Source organism: Gorilla gorilla, chromosome 6, assembly GCF_029281585.2.
Source record: "Gorilla gorilla gorilla isolate KB3781 chromosome 6, NHGRI_mGorGor1-v2.1_pri, whole genome shotgun sequence".
Classification (NCBI taxonomy): domain Eukaryota; kingdom Metazoa; phylum Chordata; class Mammalia; order Primates; family Hominidae; genus Gorilla; species Gorilla gorilla.
In genome coordinates, this window is record NC_073230.2 from 159,775,495 (window position 1) to 159,799,288 (window position 23,794).

General features: G+C 59.1%; 1 protein-coding gene across 5 annotated transcripts in view; it reads right to left on the reverse strand.

Moving 5' to 3' along the window:
- The window catches only part of KCNH2 (potassium voltage-gated channel subfamily H member 2), a 33,051-nt gene extending 10,134 nt beyond the window's left edge, over positions 1-22,917 (reverse strand). The window contains exons 1-5 of one of the 5 annotated variants that reach the window (XM_031013293.3): positions 22,754-22,917; positions 19,624-19,854; positions 4,474-4,638; positions 2,960-3,403; positions 2,191-2,402 (exon numbers count right to left, since the gene is read on the reverse strand). In XM_031013293.3, the coding sequence (XP_030869153.1) occupies positions 2,191-2,402; positions 2,960-3,403; positions 4,474-4,638; positions 19,624-19,854; positions 22,754-22,829 (1,128 nt within the window). In that variant the 5' untranslated portion in view covers positions 22,830-22,917. Of the gene's footprint in view, positions 1-302; positions 758-2,190; positions 2,403-2,959; positions 3,404-4,473; positions 4,639-19,623; positions 19,855-19,937; positions 21,457-22,753 lie in introns of those variants that run through there. The other 4 variants (XM_055392398.2, XM_055392400.2, XM_055392401.2 and 1 more) reach the window with 4 other exon arrangements.
- Between the last annotated feature and the right edge of the window lie 877 nt (positions 22,918-23,794).

Sequence of the window (23,794 nt, forward strand, 5' to 3'; positions counted from 1 at the left end):
CATCTCTCTGGGCACCCATCTCATTCCTGTCATCTCCCCACTTTGCATTTTGAGCTCCAGGACTGTGGGCCATGGCAGCCACAGGAGCGCGGAAGTCCCGGCAAGGGAAACTCTGTAAGCCCAGCCTGAGAGGGAATGAGAACAGGAGCCAAGCGCGGGTGAGCAGGGCCAGGCCCCACGGCTCCCAAAGCCTCCTACTTCCCAGCAGCCCTCTCCCCAGCCTGGAGTCAGAGCCCTCGGGCCAGCCACCTGCCTCAGTGTCCCGGCCCCAGAAAGAAGAGGAAGGACCGGGTGTCACCTACCTCCTGGGCCACGAGGCTGGAGATGCGCACGGCCCGCCTCACCCGGCCTTTCTGGGCCCTGGGCCGCAGAGCCCCTGTCCTGCTCGCCTTCCCGGCTGGGGCCGCCATGGAGGACTTGGCTCCCTGCAGCCTGCCTGCCCTGGGGCCTGAGGGCCCGGCCAGTGCCTCACCTGCACCCCAGCAGCAGTCCCAGCCCAGGCTGCACCCCCGAGGCTGGCCGACTGGCAACCAGAGCAGCCCCTGGCATGAAGCCAGGGTGGTTGTGGCTGGGCCCCGGGGCTGGGGTCACCCTGGCAGTAAGCGTGGGCAGCAGCCTGCCTGGCTCGAGCTGCCCATGGCCCCGTGGCGTGGGCCCTGCTGCCAGGGTGCCGTGCTCTGCCCGCCCGCCAGCCCAGCAGCGGCCGCACTCGGAACCTCGGCTCCTCCAGCCGGCCCCTCCTTCTACCAGGTCCCCACCCCCACCCCGCCACACTAGGCTCCCCCGCCCCGCCGGTGCCCAGCCAGCGGCCCCCTCCCCCGCAGCCCGCCCGGGCTCCTGCAGCGGCGCTCCCGCAGCCTGAGCCCCTCCCCCTCCGCCAGCAGCCGGGCCTGTCACCGCAGATTAATGGTCTCCCTGACACCCCCGCCCAGCCGGTCCAGTGCTGAGCCAGCCAGAGTCAGACAGAGACACCCAGAGATGGAGAGACTGCTGGTGACTGGCAGGAACACACACGCCTGCTGACACATACAGGTGCACATGCACAGACCTACTACAACTCACGGGCACATGCAGCGGGCACACGAGCAGGGCAGATGCCAGGGGCTCAGGTGGGAACCAAGAGAGAAGCAAGGGAGGTGGAAGAGAGGGGTAGGCAGCCAGACAAGGGCCTGGGGTGAGGGGGAATGCTCTGGAGTCATGGCCAGTGGACTGGAGACCTGGCAGGGACCCAGAGAGCCAGGCGGTGGGAGCAGGGCCAGGAGCCCGCTGAGGTAGCAGGGCAGCTCCCTTACATGAGCCAACCCAGGCAGCTGCTGTGGAAGGGGCAGGAGGGGACAGCTTGGGACAGGAGTCCCCCACATTATCCCAGGCTTCTCACTCACTGCCAGAGATCTGCACTCCTGACCCACCCACCCCCAGCCCCCAAAGGCTAGGATAAGGTGTCGGGTGGATGAAGCCATGGAGGGGTCGCAGGTCCTCTTGCTGCCAGGAGGACCCCAAACCCAGGAGGGGACAGAAGACCAGGCTGGCTAATGCCCCCAAGGCCGAGGGGTCTTCTCTGGCCCAGGATTCAGGGACCTGACCCTTCCATATCTTTGTACCCACCACCTCCCTATGAGAAGAAAACTTGCTTCTCCCATGCTTTGGGGACATAGTTGGGCCCCTCGAGGCCATCCCTACAGGACTGAGGCCCACCCTCTGCCTGGCACATCACCTTGGCCTGGAAGAATTAAGACCCTCCTGTCCTTGACCTCTGTGACCCCTCTTCATTTGAAGCCTCCCAGTTGGCTTGGCCCCTAGTACTTCCTTCACACACCCTGCAGCCAGACCTTTCATGTCCCTCAGGCCGCCTTCCCCACTTGCTACTGGCCCTGTCACATCCCCAGCCTCAACTGCCCTGTCCTCACCCTGTGCCCTGAAGGCACGCACCCCATCTACCCGACCTCCGCATCTGCCATTCCCAGCCCTTTACCAGACCCCTCCAGTCCCCTCTCCAGGACTTCTCAGACTGTCCCCTCTCCCCCGATCCCAGCTCTGGAATAGACTGCCAACCCCAACCCTCAGGTCTGCCTCCCTCCAAGAGGCCCTCACTGGCTAGCCCCCTCCACCCGGCTCTGGACCACAGCCTACTCCCACCCCCTCTCCAAGCTCCTCCAAGGTGAGAGGAGAGCCCAGTTTCTGGGCGCCTACCTGGGTGACCTTCTCAGTGACATTGTGGGTTCGCTCCTTTATCTTGGGTGCTATGATCTCACGGTCACTGGTGGGCGAAGCCAAGAAGGGGTCGCCCTTGAGGTCCACAAAGTTGAGGGTGATTTGGGGAATCTTGCTAATGGTGCGGTAGCGCACGAGGTCGGAGTCCGAGGTGGAGTTGAGCAAGCCGCTGCGCAGGGGGTGCATGGCCCCTAGGTGGAGAGGCAGTGTGGTCAGGCCAGCAGGCCCGGGGCCCCAGGCCAGGCAGGCCACCCATAGAGCGAGAGTGGAGACCAGGCCCTGCACAGTCAGGAGTCCATGGGGTCAGCTCAAGAGACCAGGGGAGTCACAAGAAACAAGAGAGGTCAGACCCCTGTCCCACTCTAAGGAAGCAGCCAGGAGACAGCCCTGAGACCAGGAAGAGGAAGAGGAAACGGTCTGCCCCAGGAAGCTGGCAGGCAGGGGGCCAGGTGGTGTTCGGAGGCTGGGCACGTTTCCTGCCCAGGGCATCCCTGCTCCAGGCCGTCCCGGGACAGCCAGCTCCAGGGGCCTACCAGGGCTCTGGGAGTGGAAGAATGTAATGGGATGAATGGACATTTAATAGCGCAACAAGCCACTTAATGGAATTAAATAAGTGCTTAATGGGATTTCCATCTCCCAGGCACCCAGGACGTAGTGAAAAGGTCGGAAGCCGAGGGCCCAGAAAGCAGCAAGCCTGGCAGCAGAGGAAGCGTGGGCTGGGGCGCAACGGGTCCCGCGGCGCCCTCACCGGTGCTGGCGTGGCGCGGTGGCGGGGGCAGCACTCCGGCGCGCATGGCCTCGATGTCGTCGGCCGACGAGGCGCGGCGCACGCTGGCGCAGCTCTCTCGGGAGCGCGTCCGGGCCAGGCTGCAGCTGGAGCCCGAGGCGTCGGGGTTGAGGCTGTGCGCCCGGGGCGATGGGAGCGGGCCGGGCGCGCTGGGGGGCGGAGAGCCGGGACCCACCAGCGCACGCCGCTCCTCCGCGGGCCCGAGCCCTGCCACGTGGTTGTCCATGGCTGTCACTTCGTCCAGGGCCAGCGACTCGCTGCTGGGTGCCGCGGGCGTCAGGTCCACGTCCACCACCACGGCCCCCGGGGCGCCCGCGCCGCCCGCGCTGCCCGACCGCACCGACGACCCCCGGGCCGTCAGCGCCAGCAGCGCGGGCAGCTTCAGGCGGAAGGTCTTGGCGCGGCCTGCAGGAGAGGAGAGGCACGTGGTCGTGGGGACCGCGAGCAGCCCCGGAGCGGGCAAGGCCTGGGAAATGGAGCCCCAGCCGCTGGGTAAGGGAAGGAGGGGAACGGGCAACCCCCCCATCCCCACTTCCATTCACAATATTTTGACCTCGAGTCTCAAAAATCATTCTAGAATCCAGTCATCATAAACCGCCATATCTGAAGCGACACTTCAGGGCGGATTCCAAAAATCATCTCTGTCTCTCACACCGGCCGCTGGGTGCCAGCGTCCCCATTTTAGACAGGAGGAAGTGTGGACACAAAGGCGTCATGTCACTCTCTGGAGGTCACACAGCCAGTGCGTGGGGCCTGCGCCTAAGTGGGCGACGCAATGCCAGGGGCCCTGCCGTCAGGGGTGGCATCCGATGAACAGGTAGGGCCAGTTTTACTGACACTGTCATTTTAGAGTGTAAGAAACCAAGAGGTGAGCACTTTTGTCATGATGCTGAGGGAAAGATTAAAATTAAGCCAAAGAGGGCATCCTGACAGAGGAAGGGGCTCAGAGCCTTTGTTGTCAAGCGGATGGTCCAGCCCAGGTGGGCATTCCCTCAAAGCCTCTCCTCAGCTAGCCCAGACCCCCAGGAAACTTGGCCAGTCCATGAACAAGGAGCAGATGAAAGAACCTACACACAGCTGAGTCCATGGGACACAGCTTCCTACTGAGCAGAGGAGCTGCTCCCAGGTGGTCATGTTCCCCACCCTGGGCTGCTCAAACCAGGCTGGAGAGAGGACCGCTCCCAGGGGATGCTGGGATGGGAAGCCCAACAGATGAAGCTAGGGAAACGGTGCTAGCCCACGCCAAGGACCTGTGATTCTGGGCCCTGTCATTCCACCCCTATGTGTCCATCCTGGGCCAGGGGAACCAAGCCACATCCTCAGGGTACAGGGTTCACTTCCCACCTCCAAAGGGGGGACCCCCCACCCAACCATTACATCCTCCCTTCCTGCAGAGCGTTGACCTTGGACAGCTCACAGCCCCAGAGAAGTGAGACCACGAACCCCTGAGCCTGCCCTAAAGCAAGTACACTTACCTGGGGCCAGCCAGCTGGTGGGGGGGCCCCGGTGATTGGTGTCATGAGCCGGGGACCCCACCATGTCCTTCTCCATCACCACCTCGAAATTGAGGATGAACATGATGACAGCCCCATCCTCGTTCTTCACGGGCACCACATCCACCAGACATAGGAAGCAGCTCCCTGCAGAGTGGGAGGACATAGCCCCCTTGGCACCCTCTCAGTGGGCAGAGCAGAAAGCCAGGCAGGATGGACCCTGGAACCTAAGTGGGCCCGTCCACTTCTGCCTCCCCGTATGGCCCTTCCTCTCCAGGATCTCCCGTCCTGATCCCCGACCCGGCCATGTGCCTGCCGCCCTTATGGCTCCCCTCAATCTGTCTACCCCAGCTTGTTGCTGCCAGGCTCCCCTACCCCTCTCTCTGCCTATATGATTTATCTAGCTCTTTCCTGGCTGCACTTTCTCTCACGCTGGCTATGATCCTTTCTTCCGCCATCTTTGGTCTCATTTCCTCCCTATCTCATTTCCTCATATCCTCCCAGCACCTCTGCCTTTCCCTCACGCGAGGCGCTGTAGCACAGTGCTTAAGCCCACAGACTTTAGGCCTACGATCTCTGGGTTCATAGCCCGGATCTGCCGCTTAATCACTTATGCTTTTTTCCTAAATTATTTAACATCCTTGTGCCTCATTTTTTCCATCTATAAAATGGGAAGAAGAATAATTTTTTCTTTTTAAAATTTTTTAACTTTTTAATTGACACAATAATTGTACATATTTATGGGGTACACAATGATGTTGTGATACACATAATGTATATAATTCTTTTCTCATGAGTTATAAAGATTAACCAAGTCAGCACATGCTGAGCGCTTAGGCAATGCCTGGCGTATGCCGCACACTACAGACGGTTAGCTGTTACTATCTGTCTCTCTGTTCTCTCTAGATTAGCACCAGCCGTTGTGTCAGCACACAAGATAAGGACAGACGTTGAGAGCAAGAATTTCAAAAACTTTACAGCAATTTGGCATCACCACAATATCCACGCATGTGCTCTCGTATTTCATAGATGTACCAGCCTATAACATATTAGCATTAAAAAACACTGATCCTTCACCAAAGAGTCTAAGAAGCACTGCTTCTAGATCTTTCATCTTCACCTCGCCTCGCGTTCCCCTCGATCCTTGATTTCTTCTTTTCCAGTCTCTCTCTGTCCACCAAAGGCCCTGTACCAGATGAGGTCAGTCCCCTACGCCAAGCACCCCTGGTCTCCCTCAGCTCCCTGTTGAGCACATGGGCCCCCTGCCGCCCCACCGCCCCCCGCCCCCCACCCACGCTGATTTCTGAAGGAGCCCCTTTTAGGCCAAGCACTCAGTTCCACCTAAGGCCCAGCTCAGAACCTCCTGCCCGCAGGAAGTCCTTAATGAAACCAGAAGGCAGTTAACATCCCGCTCCAGCTCCTCTATGGCCCCCCAGGGACCCACCAGGCAGGCTCCTCATCTCCCACTCTCCCTAGGGAGCCTCTTCCTTCCTCTCAGCTCCCCCTCTGCTCAGCTGTCTTCTCTGCCTCCCAGTGTCTCCCGTCCCCACATTAGTGCCTAGCACCTAGAGTCATACGCCCTGGGGCCAGCACTGGTTGGTGGTGTCAGTGACAGGCCATGCTGACAGGGAGGCTGCAGGCATGGGGGAGAGGCGAGGGTGACAAACCATGCAGTCCCACTCCATCTTAGCAACCCAGCCTCCCTTTTTTTTTTTTTTTTTTTTTTTTCTGAGACAGGGTTTCACTCTGTCACCCAGGGTGGAGTGCAGCGGCATGATCTTGGCTCACTGCAACCTCTGCCTCCCAGGTCCAAGTGATTCTCCTGCCTCAGCCTCCCAAGTAGCTGGGACTACAGCTGCATGCTACCACACCCAGCTAACTTTTGTATATTTTGATAGAGACAGGGTTTTCACTGTGTTGGCCAGGCTGGTCTCAAACTCCTGGCCTCAAGTGATCTGCCTGCCTCGGCCTCCCAAAGTGCGAGGATTACAGGTGTGAGCCACCGCACCCAGCCTCTCCTCACCTTTCTACCCCCTAGAGCCTCCTTGGCTCACCCCTACTCCTGATCTCAAACCCAGAGCAGGGGCGACAGTGGTGGTGCTGTGAGTCAAGGTAGAAGCCAGCAACAGACACCGGCAACCTGGAGGCGACGCCACCCCTGGGACTTGGAGCTGGTGCTTGAAGCCTGACAGTGAGGCCAAGGGGCTGCGTGCTGGGGAGGCAGGGAGCAGGCCAGGTGGGAAGGGCCTGATGCATGGCAGATGCTGGCCAGGCTCGGGGATTCTAACCCGCTGGGGATTCATCTAGGGGAACGAGGTCTTCTGAAACCAGCTTAAACAGGTTTGGCACTAGGTGAAGGGGCTGGCCAGGAACTCTCCGCCCCACCCTGCAGCTCTTCCACTCACCACATCCCAGACCCTCACAGCCCCGCCCGAGGGCCCTGAGCTCTGGGGCTCTGTCTGGGTCTCCCTGCAGCAGCCACTCTTGTCCCCTGACCTCCGGCCTCTGACACACAGCAGTGGTGTTGGGAAGCTGCAGGGGGCTGGGCCCAGCTGGAGACCATTTGGCACCCAGACAGCCTGCCTGGAGTTTATGCCCTAATATGGTGATGGCCGGCAGCGGCCTGAACAGGGATGCGCCTCACCAGGACTGAGGAGAGGCCGGAGACCAGGAAGCCTTAGCCCAAGAGACCCCAGCACCCACCCCAGGGACCACAGCCAGCCAGGCCCTCGAACCTAAGTCCTCCACCAGGGAGCTTGCCTCAGAGAAGTCTAGAGTCTGGAGCCAAGATGGACCCAACCTTCAGAATGGGCTGGAGACTCTGTCCCCAACATAGGGCCCCAGAAATTCCAACCTTGAGACCTCAGCAGCCCGTCCCCTCTTCAGCTCAAGCTGCTCAGCAAGACAGCCCAGAATGGCATTCTGAAGCCTACCCAGTCCAGGACCCCACATCTCAAAACCCCCTGCCAGGGTCGCAGAAACTCTAGGTATACGCCACCTCACAGCACAAGCCTGTAACTCACACTTAGACACACACACGAGAGACAGAGAGAGAGAGAGAGAGAGGAGTGACTACTGGCCCTCTTCCTTTGTCGAGATTCAAGAAATTTTTCCTTTCAAAATAACCCTGTCAAAGGCCTGGTTATTCAAAAAATGTGAACTGGAGCCCTGCCTGATGGCAGGGGCTGGGGCGGGGGAGATCTAGCGATCATCAAGGGGATGTGGAAGGAAGGAAAGTAGGGGCCCCAGATAGGCCTGGGCTCTCAGAGGCACTGCCTGCAACCACCCTGCCGGGTCGGCTGGGGCTTCGGTGAACTGCCACATCACCTGCTCCCAGCTCTTCAGCCAGGCCTCCCAGCCAGACTCCATCCCACCACTGGCTGGGTTATGGGGGGATGGGAGTCCCTTCACTTGCCCCAGTGCCACCTACTCCAGACCCCCAGGCCCTTGCTCTGCTCCCTTCTCCCACCGACTCGCCCTGGCTCCTGCCAGTGGCCCAGCTCCCCAGGGCAGAGACGAAGGACCCAGCTGCTGCCGGCTGCAGTTCCGCTGAGAGCCACTCCGTGGCAGGCACAGCCCACACTCCCGAGGCAGCCAGCACTGGGCGCGCTCAGGGGGCAGCCAGGACAGACAAGGAGGGCGGAGGAGGTGCAACAGGGGAGAGGGTTCCCAGTCTCAAAGGGAGGGGGCATGGGCTGTGGAGTCAGGTGCCTCTGCACATTGCATTAGAATGACTTTGGGCTGGTCACTTACCAGCCCAGAGCCCCGGGGCGCTCATCTGCAACACAGGGTGATCCTGCCCACCCCCCAAGGGCTGTAGGGGTGAAATGGCCTAAGATATGTGAAGCTCAGAGCCTGGCTTGAGGTCACCATAAGCTTGAGACAGAAGAGAGGCAGACAAGGGTGGAGGGAGCTTAGCAATGAGAGGCCCCAGGGCCAGCCTGGCTCATGTGGCTAATGCCAGAACACTCTGCCCTGGCCCCATTCCCACCCCAGCCCCAGCCCCGACCCCACTCCCGCCCCAGCCTCAGCCCCAGCGCTGGCTGAAGACACCTTACTTTGGGTGAGAAGGTTCTCCCTGCCTGGCCCAGTTCTGCTTCCTGGGCCCTCTGAAAGGGGAGGCACCCATGGACGCAACCATCCCTGCACAGGCTCCATGGCTCCTTAGAACCCCCGTGCCTTTGGGCCCAATGGCCTGGGTGAGGCAAGCAGGCTGGCCACCCAGCAGGCCTCCAGAGGCCATGCAGCTCAGAGCAGAGCAGGAGAGCCAGGCCTGGACACATTCCCAGAGTGGCAGGTACAGCGCCATCCTGCTACCACAGAAGGTATCCATCACTTCTCAGAACACAACACCGGCTTGCTTTCATTTGGTGCCAATCCACACCCAGCAGTCTACCTGGGGTGGGGGGCACTGTTCCTGCCCAGCATCCCAACCCATCCGAGGTCAGGGGCTCCACCCAATTCCCCACCTCTGGGCACCGCTAGCCTAGGCCAGGCCCCAGGCAGGAGCCACATTTGGCTGTGGCAGGGGCAGGCCTTATCTCCCATGTCAGCACCAGGTGGGGAGGAAGAGGCTGCAGATGGCCCTGAGTAGCCTTGGGCACCTTCTGGGGTCAGAGTCTCCGTGCGCTCCTCTGTAAATGAGGTGCTATCACAGCTTCTTCCCAGGCAGCTCCTCCCAGTCCTCTGCAAATCGCTAAGCACATCCGTGCACACGAAGTGTTGAGCCACCATGACCAACAAGACACACCTGGCACCTGCCCCCAGTGAACCACCATCCAACAGGACCCCAGTTTGATGCATGGGGCAAGAGGGAAGGAGAGGGAACAAGCCAGACAGGTGGAGGAGCCCCAGGGAGCCGAGCCACTCTGCCCCAGCCATGGTGGCTCCTGCACTCCCTCTATTTTCTGTGGCTGTGGGCAGGTCACCCACCTCCCTGAGCTTCAGGCTCCCTGCGGGTACTGCGGGGACAAGTGATTCCTGCACTGGGTGCCAGATGAGATGACAGATGGCTTTGTGGAAGCATCCAGAGCTCTAACAAGGCGGGGTGCTGGGTCCCTGCAGGGAAGGTGACCTCAGGGAGGCAGCCATCCTCGCCCTGGTCGCCTCCCTGCCTCGCTCGGAGCAGGAGGAGCTGTGCCCAGGACAGGCCCAAAGTCACGCTGAGGGCAGGAGGCTGGGGCTCCAGTCGGCCTGTCCGCCCCCAGGCAGAGAGGCTGTCTCCGGAGCAGCAGCCCAGGGCTGTGCAGTGTCAGGTTATATTTAGCCTGGTGGCGGCGACAGGAAGATGCAGCAGGAGCCGCTCCTGGCAGGGGGCCACCGTGTCACTAACACAGCTCTCATGGGCAGCCAGGGGCCTAGGAAAGGCCAGGGACATTGCAGGCCCAGGGGACAGAGTTAGGGAGCCCGAGAGGCCAACCAGTGAATGAGAGAGAGGGAGGGAGAGAGACAGAGACAGGGAGAGAGTGTGTGTGTGCGCACGTGTGTGTGTGTGTGTGTGTGTGTGTGCTGAATGAGAGAGAGACCAGTCCTAAGCTCCTGCCTCCAGGATCTGGGAAATGCAGCAGGTTGAGGGGCCCCAAGCTCAGACCCTGACCCCACAGAAGCAGCATCTCCAGACAGACTCCTCCACCACCCCTTCCAGCCTGAGACCCAGCCAGCAATCTATGGGATCATTTATAGGGTCTTGGGGGCCGCTGTAGTCATCTAGACCCATCCAAATCCACTGCATGTGGCATGCCTGAGCCGTCTCTGCCCCGGACCACAGCAATGCCTCAGAAGATCTCTGTCCTCTAGCTTCTCTAAAGCTCTGGGGCCCGGCTCTGCCTCTCCGATGGTGCACGAACTGGAAGTCCCACCCCCTGCCCTCCTGCTGAGAAGCCTGGGAAGGTGAAATAAGGGCACGCTGATGCCAGGAAGCAGCTCTCCACAGCTCCCTGCACAGGCGCGTGAGTCCCGGGCAGTTGCGCCCCAGCTTCAGCCCTTCCCTCCTGCTCCCCATGGCCCCTACCCCTCTTCCCTCCGACTCCTCCCCAGCCTTCTAGGACCCCTTCTAGAAAGGTTTCCTTGACTGCTCCGTCTGACCCACATGGACGCTGCTCTTGGAGAACTTGTCCAAACAATGCCCATCGTCTAGAAGGCCACTGTACACTGGCCGGGCTTCCCCGTCCATCCGAGTCAGAGCCCTGAGGCCAGGGCAGGACTGGCAGTTGCAGAAGAACTGAGGGTGGACTCAGGGGTGGTGATCTGCAGTCATAACAGGTGGGGACAGGCCATGTCCCCACCCTCTCAGCTCCCTTCCAGATCCGGGGGCACAGCCCACCCTTTCACAGCAGAATTTGCCCATTTCAAGCCCGTGGTGCCCTCCAGCCCAAGTCTGGACAGCAGATGGAGCAACCATGGGAATTAAGGTGCCTTTTGATGAAGCAAAATTCAACCTGGTCATCAGTTTTCATGGAACACAGAGGCTGAGCACCCAGGAACCCAAGGGAAGGCGGCAAAAGCAGGAACTGCACCAGGTGTGAGACTTCCGAGTCTCAGTCCCCTTCAGCCCCCCTTCACTGTGACCCCACACACAGCTTGCCACAGGGCAGTGAAGGTGCACACAGCTGCCACTGTCCACCAGGGGACACTCTGGGGTCTCCTCTAGTGAGTGGCCTGTAGGCTTCTAGGTCTGTGCTCTGCCTTGGCTCCTAGCATACCCCAGACAGCCTGGTAAGGCTTTGATAAAGCCCTGTCCCAATTCCAGCTCTGCCATGAGTCACAGCTTAAACCAAGAGTTATAATTCCTCATTGATTTGCCCCCCCCCCCCCCCCCCCACACACACAGGACACTGTGAAGCACCAACAAACAAATACGAGTGCTAATGAAAAGCCTCCAAAAAGTCAGGTGGAACATTCGAGCATCAAAACACGTGACGGTGATCCAAACATAAACAGCGAAAACTGGCATTATTTGCAGATGACGGGGTCACTTGCCTAGAGACCCCCAAGAAATCAACAGATAAACAATTAGAACTAATTAGATCAGAGAGTTCAGCAAGGTTGAGAGATACAAGATCAGCCCGCAAAAATATAAAGCATTTTTCTACACAAGCAATTAGGAAATATAGTCAAAAACAATATGTCTTTTACAATAGCAACAAAAACTCTTAAGTGTCCAGGAATTGACCAAGAAGGCACAAGAACCCTGTTGGAGTTGGGGCAAAAGGGAACAAAACCTTAAACTAGCAAGAAATACAGAACTCATCTGGTAAATGGAGAGACAATCCAGGCTCTTGAGTGGGACAAATATAAAGATGTCAGTTCTCCCCAGATTAATCTATAGAACCAAACTAATTCCAATCAAGAATCTAGTGGGTGTTTTCTTTCCAAGAATTCAATAAACTTTCTCTAAAGTTTATGAAGAAAAAGGGAGGCCAGGCACGGTGGCTCATGTCTGTAATCCAGCACTTTGGGAGGCCAAGGCGGGCGGATCACCTGAGGTCAGGAGTTCGAGACCATCCTGGCCAACATGGAGAAACCCCGTCTCTACTAAAAATACAAAAATTAGCCGGATGTGGTGGTGCACACCTGTAATCCCAGCTACTCGGGAGGCTGAGACAGGAGAATCGCTTGAACCCAAGAGGCAGAGGCTGCAGTGAGCCGAGATCATGCCACTGCACTCCAGCCTGGGCAACAGAGTAAGACTCCATCTGAAAAAATAAATTAATTAATAAATAAAGTTTATGAAGAACAAGGGAGATCCACAAATAGCTATGTCAGCCTTTAAAAAACAGAATGAAGAGAGAGGATTTGCCTCAGCAGACGCTAAGACATACGGAAGGCTATAGGTTTTTGTTAAGCTATATCAATGCAAGAGCCAGTAAATAAATATTTGGAACAGAACAGAGAGCACAGGGACAGACTCATGGCTATGTGGGAGATTAACCTGATAAAGGCTGCCCCACAATTCAGCGGAAAAGAACAGACTGTTTACAAGATGCGTTGGGAAAGTTGGCACATTACATGGAAAAAATAAAACTCGATCCCTACTTGACACCACATATGGGGTAGTCTCAGGATAGATTATAGACCTAACTGAGAACAGCAAAACAATTAAAGGAACAGAAGAAAATGGAGACCCTCTGCAGCCTGAGACACTTCAAAAGTACAAACAAAGCTAAAAATCAATGAATTTGTTTGCATCAAAATTAAGTATCTTTGTTGGATAAATTGAACAGAGACTGAATGGGAGAAGATATTTGCAATATCTGTTTCCAGTTCAACAAGGAATTAAAATCTGGAATACACTGAATGTTTAACAGTATGCATTGGTATCTCTAGAGGACACAAGCAACTCCTGCAAATCAACAAGGACAAAAGACGGCGACATCAAAATTAAAATGAGCAAAGGACATGAGCAGGCAATTCACGGGAAAGTAAGCCCAAGAGGCTACCAGGCCTAAGAGATGCTCAGACTCAACAGAAATCAAAGGAATGCAAATTAAAGCAACAAGAAATCACTGTCACCTATTAGATTGGCAAAATTTAGAAAGGTAGATAATGTCGAGAGTGGCCGAGATATGCGGGTATGGGAATCTTGAGCTCTGAGAAGGACGGTGATGACAGGCATGGCTGTACTTAGTTAAGTGTCCACATGTCCCGCGATCCAGCAATTCCACTCCCGGGCGTGTATCCCACAGACATCCTCACCCAGGTCCAGAAGGGACCATGTCCAAGGATATTCACTACAGCCTCATTTACAGTGGCTGGGAGTTGGAGACATTGTGGGGTCCCTCCCCGGGAGAGTGGGTGGGTGAAGCGTGGCGGCCGCATACCACTGAATACGCACCTACAGACTAGATGTCGAACAGCCACCCAGCTGGACTTAAAGCACATTCCCAAGTAAGAAAAGCGAACACCAAAATACAACATATAGCACAATATCATTTACATAAATTAAATCTATATGCATATATCCAGACAAAATACACATTTGCAAGAACATATGCAAGCAACACATTCACAGTAAGTACATTTGAATGGTTGCCTATGGGGAGGGTAATGAGACTAGAGAGTGAGATAAAAGGGAAAAGGAAAAAATAAAATGAAAGAGAAAGGAAAAAGCAATAACACAAATGCTGTGGTTTCAATTATTTGGGGGAGAGGCAGGACCCGGGGCCAGCAGCAGCCTGCAGGGAGGGAGGGGGAGAGGCAGGCAGCATGCAGGATGGGGCGGGGTGCACCATAGGAGCAGGGGTGCTGAGGCCCTGGGTCAGGCTCATTTCCCACGATTGCAACAGCACGGGCTAGCAGCTGCAGCCACTTAGGTGACGCCCTGCTTCATGGCGAGGAGAATGAGCTCTGGCACCGCACGCTGCTTTGTGGGTGTCTGTCATCTCATTCCAGGAACATCCTCACACCCCAAAGTGCATCAGGGACAGGTGCTATGATCCCACTTAGCAAACGAGGAATGGAGGTTTGCAGACCCCAGCTAAAATCCAAGTTTCCTGAGGCCCTGAGCCCATCATGCCCCAGAAGGGCTCTCTGGGGGCAAGACAGCTGGTGCAGTGGCATTCCACGCTGGGCAGGGAGGGGACAGCTAGGCTCGGGTTCCCACTCAGGCCACCCGCCAGCTGGGTAAACTTGGGCAAGTGCCTCAGCCTTTCTAAGCAAGAGCTTCCCTCCCGTAAAGTGACGGAGAGGAATCCTGCCTTTCACAGGGCCATGAGGACCACCTGCGGTAAAGCATGGTTCCCCAGTTTGCAAACTACAAAGTGCAGTCACAACAATAGAAGTGCCTTGTGCTGCTGGTCAGGTGGCATCACCCCCACCTCAGCTGTGCTCTCTGTGGCGGCTCTAAGACTCTGTCCCCCCACCCCATCCTCCTCGGTCCACCTCTGAGGGTGAAGAAGCTGGGAGCCCCCAGATGCTCCTGTGCCCCACAATGTCCACGCGAAGCAAGGCTAGAGGACTCCCAGACACAGCAAGTCTGTAACCAAGCTGGAAACTCCACCCAAGTCACCTGACTCCCAGGGAAGGCTCCTGCAACGCAGCACTCTGCCCACCCCATTCATTCATTCATTCAGCAAACAGTGCCGAGCTCTCGCTGTGCACTGAGCACGCAGATACAACAGAGAACAAAGCAGATGGGCTGCTCTCCACCCACCTGGAGCTCAAGGCCTGGTGGCGGGGAGAGGGACAGGGAACCTCCTCCAGTACTGCAGGAGGCGGAGGACCAAGGCTGCCTGGCTCCCAAGGTGTTTCTCATCCTGGATAAGCACCCAAAAAGGAGAGGGGTTTATCTGAGGCCAACCACAGGCCACAGCATAGAGATCTTTATGGGCAAGACTAAGGACATGGAGGGGACTTCAGGGGAGCACCCCACATTCATCACCTGTCCCAGCACCCCTCCCTCTTCTACTGACCCTGACTCCCATGGCCCTCCTGCCCACGTCGGGAGGGAAGTTCTGTTAAACTCCCTCACACACTAAAGGGCTAAATACTTTCTGTCTCTATGCTGGGAGGGGGCAATGAGAGAGAACGTGTTCTTAAAGAAAAAGGAGCATTCTAAACGCAGAAGTTCTCTAAGGGAGGAGTTTCAGGAACGCTTCAGGGAAATACCAACACGTGAAGGGCTTCCTTGGACCCTCCAAAATCACCCCACCCAGGAAGCCACCTCTGGGGAGAAAAGAGGCCCAGTCTCCCCCCTCACACACCCCCAAGCTGGCCCTTCTGCTGCCCCATGGCCCCCCTCCCCAGAGCCCAAGGCCACCATCAAACTCTGCTCCCATCTCAGACAGCTCTTCGCAAATATTTACATAGCTCCTCTCCGGGGGCTGCAGAAGACGCAACACGGAGAAGCCGCTCTCCCGACGCTCTCCAGACCCCAGGGTGGGTCGAGGAGTAGATAGCACCCTTCAGCTGTGTCATGCCTGCCTCACCCCTGGAGCAGGACTGGGATAGGAAGACTGCAGCCCCGGCAGACCAGGACAGACAGCCGCAGCTCAGGAATGACCCCCATGGAGCCCCTCCAACAGGCCTCTGATCCAGCTAGAGAAGGGAAAGGTGGAGGGAAGGTGCTGCAGGGCAAGAGGCAACTGGCTCAGAAGCAGGGCCCCCATGGACCCCCGCCCGCAACTGGCAGCCCTGCAGATTCTCCCACTCAGCCCTGTCTCCAGGCTGCACCAGGCCTTGACCAGAAGGATAGGAACACTGCTGTCCCCACGATGAAGGGCGCTCCCCTGATAGCTTCAGTGCCACAGGAAAAGTTCTCCTTTGTCTAAGCCCCATCCTCTGGGATCGCTCTGGTCTGCCTCCTATCTCAAGACAACAAAACCCACTTATGCACCAATCCCTGTCCCACCTGCCTTCCCAGCCTCAAGGCTCCCCTTCAAGGAAAAGCTTCTTTCATCCTCAGCTCAGACCTAGGGGGCTGAAAAGAAGCAGAAAGTGGGTGTCTGAGCTGGGGAGGGGTCAGCCATGAGGGAGAAGGTGAGGCGTGGTGGTGACAAGAGCAGGGCGTCTGATTTAAAGGAATGGGCACAGGAAGAGATGAAGAAGGCGAGGAAGAGGACAGGACAGACGGCCTTGGGGGACGGAGAAGGGCAGGAGGCCCAGAGGAGTGGGGCTGATCACAGGAGGTACTGAGGATTTCAAGGCAGTCTGAGGTCTGAGGCCTGCAGAAGCACTGGGGAGGCTGGGGTCCAAGGCCGGGGACGGACCGAAGCCCACTGGGCGTGGGGCCACCTCTGAGGCCCTGGGCACAGTGCACTGGGGAGCAGGCCTGGACAGCAGGTCCCCACCCCCTCCCAACAGCCGCAGCATCAGCTGTTGCGGTGGGGGGGGCCCTCTGACCCTGTTACCATGGCAACCGGCCTGCAGCTGGAGTGGAGAAGCCAATAGACTCCTCTCCAGAGACACCACCGTCCCCACCCACGCACAAGCTCCCGGGGACACAGGGACATGGAGCCAGGCCAGGCCAGTCGGAGGTATGAGCAGCCAGACAGAGCCTTCCAGATAGAGGCTCCGAGGGGTGGGGGACAATGGGAGAGAGGGACAGAGGCAAGGAGCAAGGTTCCGGGGTGCTGAGGCGAGGGAAGAAGACAGGAGGAGGCACCAGAGAGGAGATACAGACCAAGGGACAGAGAGTAAGCCAGGCAGGCAGAAGACAAAGGCAAGGAGACGTGGGGAGTGAGAGAGGAGCCGAGAAGGTGGGCACAGTCAGGCTGGCTGAGCACGGTGGCAGGGAAGCAGGGAGCAGAGGCAGGAACAAAGAGCAAAGAGGATGCAGGGGGACAGAGAGAAGGGACTCTGTGAGGACTGGCAGAGGAGGAGCCACAGCCCCCATGGCGATGTGGGAGCACAGGTGTGGACCCAGCCAGCACCTGCTGCCCGGGGTGCCTCCCCAGGGCCTTGCGGGGATGTTACCGCCAGCCAGCCTCACACCACTGGACTCTGCCCCCAATTCCACCTTAATCCCGGGCCTGACTTCAAGGGGCACAGGGCCAGTGAGCCCCAGGCACCTCGTGTCTCTCCCTTCAGCCCACACTCCCCGAGTCTAGCCTCCCCACCTCCCAGCAGTCCCAGCAACTAAATAATGGGGCTGTCTGGCTCCAGGCCCTGACACTGCGCAGAGCAAGGCTAGAGGCACCAACACAGCACAGCTGTCCACGGCGGCGCCTGCCAGCAGAAGGCTCCACCTCCTGCCCAGCTCCCCCTACCCGAGGCTGGCCCAGGCAGAGACCCTGAGAAAGGCCTGGACAGAAACAAGGGGTGGCACAGGCATTCCTCACCTCCGCCTCCCTATCGGGCCCATGTGTGAGTACACACACAGGCACGCACACACGCAGCCCAAGCCAGGTCCCGGGGATCACAGGAGGGACTGAGTGTTTCAAGGCAGAAGAAGCGGAGGCTGAGGAAATCTGTCTGCATCACCCCAGGCCTAGAATGCCAGGATACATGGGGTCCTAGGTGGTTGAGTGCCAGGCCAGCCTGTTGGCCAACAGGAGACACCTGAGCCCCGTGGAAACTAGGTGAGAGTGAAGAAGAGGACAGACAGAGATGGCTGGCACAGAGTTTTCTGGGTCACAGCCCCATTTTTTGGAGTTGTAACCTGGAGAGGGGACAAGTTTGAACTTGGGCTGGGGATCTGGGTTCTAATCCCACTCCTTCCACTGATTCACTGGTCATCAGACCTCTGCTTCTCCGTCCTTCCACCTGCAAGTCGAATGGGTTGGATTAGGTGATCCCACAATAACTCCTCTGCAGAAGGGGGCCCATAGCCATCCTCTCCAGAAGGGGCCAGCCTAGACTGGGAGGGAGGGCCAGCTCCACCTAAGAGCACTCCACACATACCACAGCCAAAGGAAAGAGCCCTCAGCCGCTGCTGCCAAGAGGCCAAATCCCCAGCACAGCTACATCGTAGTGGGACTGGCACCGTGTTTACAGAGCACGGCCCGTTGCAGGCACTCTCTATGAAAGCTCAGCACCCTTGTGAAGGTCCAAAGCGAGGCACGTTATCCCAGAAGTAGAAACAGGCCCAGGGAAGTCAACCAACTTGTCCAGTAGTGTATAATTTCCAGCATTGTCTTAGACACAAACCCAGGACTTATGGGTTCATATTCTCTTCAGTACACCTGTGGTTGGCAAACTTTTACAATAAAATTTCACATGAGATAATGTACAGCATACAGATAGACCTGCAACTATCTGGTGTCATTTTCAATATACGACAGACAGAACAGAGCGCACAGGGCTCCGGTCAGACAGATGTGGGCTCCGTTCCCAACTGCTATTTTCTAGCTGTGTGACTGTGTGAACTTCAGTTTCTTCATCCCCCAAAATGAAGACAACAGTAGTGTCTACCTCCCTGGGTTGTGAAGAGTGCCTGAGATAAGAGAAGTAAAGCATTTGGCCCAGTGTCTAGCCCCTAGAAACCATCCACTGCCTTCAGGGTTTGAGTCTAGTCTCACAGCCCCTGCCTCCTGCCAGTTAGAACCCTGATTTGCTGTGAGCAAACCTTCTTCCACAGGGTGCAGGGACCATGCCCCCTCTAGTGCCGTCCAGTGATGCCACAGACTGTGCAGGCCTGCAAAAGCACAGCCTGGAGGATGCAAAGCTTTGCAGGGCCACCCCAGCCAACCCTGAGCACACAGGGCTGGCACATGGGGCTGGCTGGCCTGGTCCCAAACAGAAAGCAGAGCATGCTCACTGTCTACAGCAGACAAGCTCCCTGAGGGCAGGAGCCTCATCTGTCCTGCCCATCTCCAAGAGCCTAGTGCCTGCCAGGCTCACAAGGGTTGAGTCAATGCTTATGGGACACACGCTAGGAAGCAGCAAGGTTTGCACGCGTTCCAGAGCCGCCTCTGCAGCCGGATTCTGCCCACAGGACCCCAGTCCTCCTGCTCTGCCTGCCCTGACCAGAGCCCACCCCAACAGGGCATTCACGGTGTGGGAGCAGCCCCACCCCGGGCTCTGTTTATCCGCTCTCCGGAAGCCCAGAGCAGCTGTGCTGGGAGGCGGTGGCTGAGTAAAGACACCTGGCGCAGGAGAGGGTGGCAGGGCGGGGCGCTTGACAGCTGAGACAAAGGGAACTGAGGTTGCGGGGAGAGGCACTCACCTCCCCCAGGTGCTGTTGAAGCGCAGGGCAGGAGGGGGGCAGCAGAGACAGCCAGAGTCCTGCAGCCCTCCTGTCCCTCCATGACATCTCCCAGACCTGTCACCTGGCAGCAACTGCCCTAAGGTAGATAGGGGCCTGTGCCCGGATGTCAGCGCCCAACTGCCAGTCTGACCTTTAACCTCCATCCACGCACGTACCTGCCATCCCAGCTCGGTCTAACTCTAGTCCAACTTGCTCTACGTTCCCATACCTGCCCAAGGAAAAAAAGGACCAGAGGAGCCAGACCCACAGCCTAGCAACTCCTTTGCCCTCCTGAAAACCATCTCAGCAGAGTGAGGCGCAGGCCCCGGAACCGCGCCTCCCACAGGCACACCGCAGGGCCCCCGCCCGCGTCACACCCCCACAGAACCCTGCCCGGGCTCGGGGCGTTCTCCAGCCGCCCCCACACCCCCACGCACCCTGCCCCTCGCCGTGGTCCCGCCCCTCTTGACCCCGCCCCTGGTCGTGGCCCCGCCCCGGCCCGCGCCTACCATCTTTCCGGTAGAAAGCGATTTCCACTTTGCGCTCCTCGGCGCCCAGCAGTGCCTGCGCGATCTGCGCGGCAGCGCGGCGCTGCGTGCGCGGCCCGTGCAGGAAGTCGCAGGTGCAGGGTCGCTGCATCACCTCGGCCCGCGAGTAGCCGCACAGCTCGCAGAAGCCGTCGTTGCAGTAGATGACGGCGCAGTTCTCCACCCGAGCGTTGGCGATGATGAACTTACGGCCTAGTGGGGCGGGGAGGAGAGTGCGCGTGAGCGAGGACCCCAGCCTCGGGGACTCCCAGCCCTTCCCCACATTCTCCACTCACACAGCCGCCCGGGGACTCCCCGCCACAGGAAGCATGGCTGGGACCGGGGTCCCCAGCAGGGGGCGGACGCAGCTGTGCGTGTGCCCCGATACAGGTGCCTGGCCGGCCGGGCCGCGCGGTGCGCCCCCTCCTCCGCCTGGCCCGCGGGCTGGCTGCGTGGCTTCCCCCGGGCAGGCCGCCAGCAGCCCGCCGCCTCCTCCATGCCCGAGGCTGAGGCCAGCCTGGCGGGTGTCAGCAACGCGTGTCAGCAGCCGCGGCGGAGGGATAAACACTGGGCCTAGAAAGGGAGCCTGGGAAAGGCCAGAGATGGCGGCCAGGATTCCCTTTGCACCGGCTCTCTGGATTCTGCTTTTAATTTCCCTGCTCTCCAGACTGGGGGGCGCTCCCTGAGCCACTCCTTATCCTGAGGCTCCCTACGAAATCACTCCCCGATTATCTGAGGATCCTACCAGGTCAGTACCCCCTAGAACTTCTGCACACCACCCCCGCCCCAAGGGCAGTCAGGAGCTGAGGGGTGGGTGTGCCAGAGAGGATGAGGGAAGTTACACGTTGAACACCTAAGGACGCTGCATCTCATTAGGTCCTCTGACAACCCCATAAGGTAGGTGTTATTATCCTCCTTTTATAGATGAAGAAACCAAGGCTCCAGAGAAGTTCGGCACCATGCCCAAGTCTTGCAGCTTGTAAATGATAGAGCCAGCTTTTGAACCTTGGTCTGGCAGAGGCAGAAGAATAAGCTGAGGGTCACAGGCAGAAGCCCAAGGTCATAGGAAGCAAAGAGAGGGACCTGCAGCTCCAAACCCTGGACACACCCGGAGCCTGGGCGGGGCCTGAGACTTTGGCCCGACTTGTAGGAAAACAGACCCAAGCAAGGGGACCTGCCCAGGGATGTGAGGCCTTCCTCAGTTTGGCCTCATCCTGGATGAGCACCCCCATGGTTCCATTTCTGCCAGACTTGGCTCCCTGACTCCAGGCCTGCCCGGAGAGCCAGGCTGGCGAGTGAGCAGCAGGCAGGCAGCAGCCTCACTTGTGCCAGGCAAGATGCTCCTGGGATAAGAGCTTTTTATAAACAGAAGTTTCCGGCCACTCTGGCCTGTAATGCTGGGGCTTTCAGTAGCAGTTGGAATTCTCCCCCTCCCCTCCCCAGCAGGCATAGCCCTCAGGTTGCAGCCCTAGGCAATCCTACGTGCAAGGCTGGGCTGCAGCAGGGCACCCTGAGATAGGCCCAGGCCATCGGGACTTGGCCTCCTCCCACCTTTCTCGATTCTCCCTTCCCCTGGCCCCCAGAAAGTTGCCTTTTGGAACTGGGTCGTCTTTTGGCCAGTTCCCAAGGCCCCCCAGACCTCCCAGGCAGACATCAATTCCAGGAGTCAGGGTTTCCTGTCACCTGAAAAGACCCCCTAACTCGGCCTCCAGCTCTGCCACAGTCCAAGGCAGTCCAGAGGCCCAGCCACACACCCCAGCTTCATAGAAGAAAAACCACCCCTTGTCCTCTCTCCCAGGCCTGGGAAAGAAGAGCAAGTTTCTTCGAAGGCATGCCCCACCCCCCCACACACCCTTCACTGAGATCCTGGAATACAGGGATGGGACAGAAAGCCTGCCCCTCCTCCACAGACCTGGAACCTGAGACCCAACGAGGGAAGAGTCACTCAAGGTCACATGGCAGTCAGTGGCAAAGGTAGGGCTAGAATCCAGCACCCCCCCCCACATCCATCCCAGCCTCCTCGTAGGCCCGCCCACAGCCTCCCCCTGGGCCCACCCCCACCTCTCAGGGAGGCCCTCAACCAGTGTCATTGTCTCCACCCCCTCAGGATCATCTTGTTCCTCCGCTTCACACAATACTGACCATCGGACTGACCCCTCCTTCCCCCAACCACCGTTACAAGCACGCGTTGTCCTATGCTCACAGGGTCATGGGCAAGGAATGTCATTCTCTCCCAACTCCCAGGGCCCTTGGCAGTCACACCCACTGTGGCTCATGCAGCCTTAGGGACAGGCACATGAATGCTGCTTGGGTGCAAACCCACACCCAGGACATTTGCCTAATCTGGGACCCTTCTAGAAGCCTCCCTACCAGGCAGGCATTAGGGGTGCTGTACTCCTGGTCCCCATAAGGGAATTAGGTGACAGTGTCCAGGGCAAGAAAACCCACAACTTGGGGGTACCACAGGGAGCTGCTTACCCTCAAAGCCCAGCTCTAGCCCCAGGACACCCTGTCTCCACAGAGCCCACAAGCTCGCAGCCTTGTCAAAGACACCTCCCCACCGCCCATACAGGGTCTAACTCACGGGTGACACATGGGCTCAGGGTCATATACACACGGCACACACAAGAAGAGATTATGGGCTGACGCTGCATCCACGGCTTTTCAGTCCCTCAGGCACAACACAGTCAAGATCTGGCAAGACCAGTGTGCGCGCTGGACTCTCGGGATCCCAGGGTTTGGGTCGTACACACTCTTATGCCCTTGCCCACAGCCCCATCCACGGCCACGCACCCAGAGTTGGGGACACCTGCACACTCCATCCCACATCCCTTCCCTGCACACTCAGCGTGTCACACACACTCCGATCCCAAAAGCCTGAGCTGAGTTTCCCGCCCCAAGCCCCAACCCCAAACCCTTTGGCCCGGTGCCCACGGCCCCGGTGCACCAAGCCTTGCCCCCGCCGTCCCCTCGCCAAAGCTTGGGGCCCACCAGGCCCCATTGACTCGCACTTGGCGACGCACACGGCCCGGGCACGCCCCCCCATCCACACTCGGAAGAGCTCGGCCCGCCCCCAGAGCCCCCTCCCCGCTCAGCCCCCTCCCCCACTCACTCTGGCCCTCAAACTTGCGGATGATGGTGTCCAGGAAGGTGTTCTGCGGCGCGACGTGGCCCCTCCGCACCGGCATCCTGAGCCCATGGGCGGGCCGGGCGGGCCCCCACCCACCCCGGCCCGGCCCGGCCCAGCACTAGGCTTCGGGTGGCCCGGCCGGGCCGTGGTCCCCGCACCCCGCGGCCAAGCCGAGCACGGGCGCGGCCAAGACTGGACTGCGGGCGCCGGGTCCTCGCTCGGCTCCCGGCTCCCCGCTCCGGACCCCGGGCCCGGCCTGGAGCCGCCTGAGCGCGAGCCGCCCGCCGCCGGCACACCTGTCTGCCGGCCCCCGCCGAGCCGCGGGGCCCGCTCCGCCGCGTCCCCGCGCTGCGCTCCGCCCGCCCGAGCCCCGGGCTCCTGGCTCCCGCCTGCCACCGCGCCGACAGCCGCTCCAGCGCCCGCGGCTCGGGCAGCGCCTGCGGCTCGGCCCGGCCGCGGAAGGGTTAATGCGGCGCGCGCCCCTCCGGCTCCGGCCCCCGCCTCCCGGCCCCCTCCCGCCTGCCGCGCGCCCGCAGCGCCGCCCTCTCCCCCCGCTCCCGCCCCACCGCGCGCGCCCGACCTTCCCATTGGCTGAGCCGCGCCGAGTGCTCCCCCAGCGCCAGCCCCTCACTCTGCCAAGGAGCCCCTGGGACTCGCGCGCCCAGAAGAGGGGGAAGGGACCCTTAGGCAGGGGAAACCGTGAGGACAGGTGCCATGGCCGGCTTGTAGGCGGCCGGGATGGGGGAAGGGATTCCACCCCCACCCCAGATTAGCGACTAAGAAACCTGATTTGAAGGGAAACGGCGGGTCCTTATGCCCTGGTTCCCCACCACGCCGAGCACTGGCTTGGTATACACAGCACGCGCTCAGTGCCTACTGTGGGTGACCGCGGCAAGGCCTGGGCCCTCGAAGACGAGCCCGGGGTCAAGGGAGACCCTGGAAATAGGAAAAGCAAGACAATCTGGAGGCCCCAGAGCAGCAGAGCTCTGAAATAAGGGAGGGTTAAACTTAGAAGGGGCACGC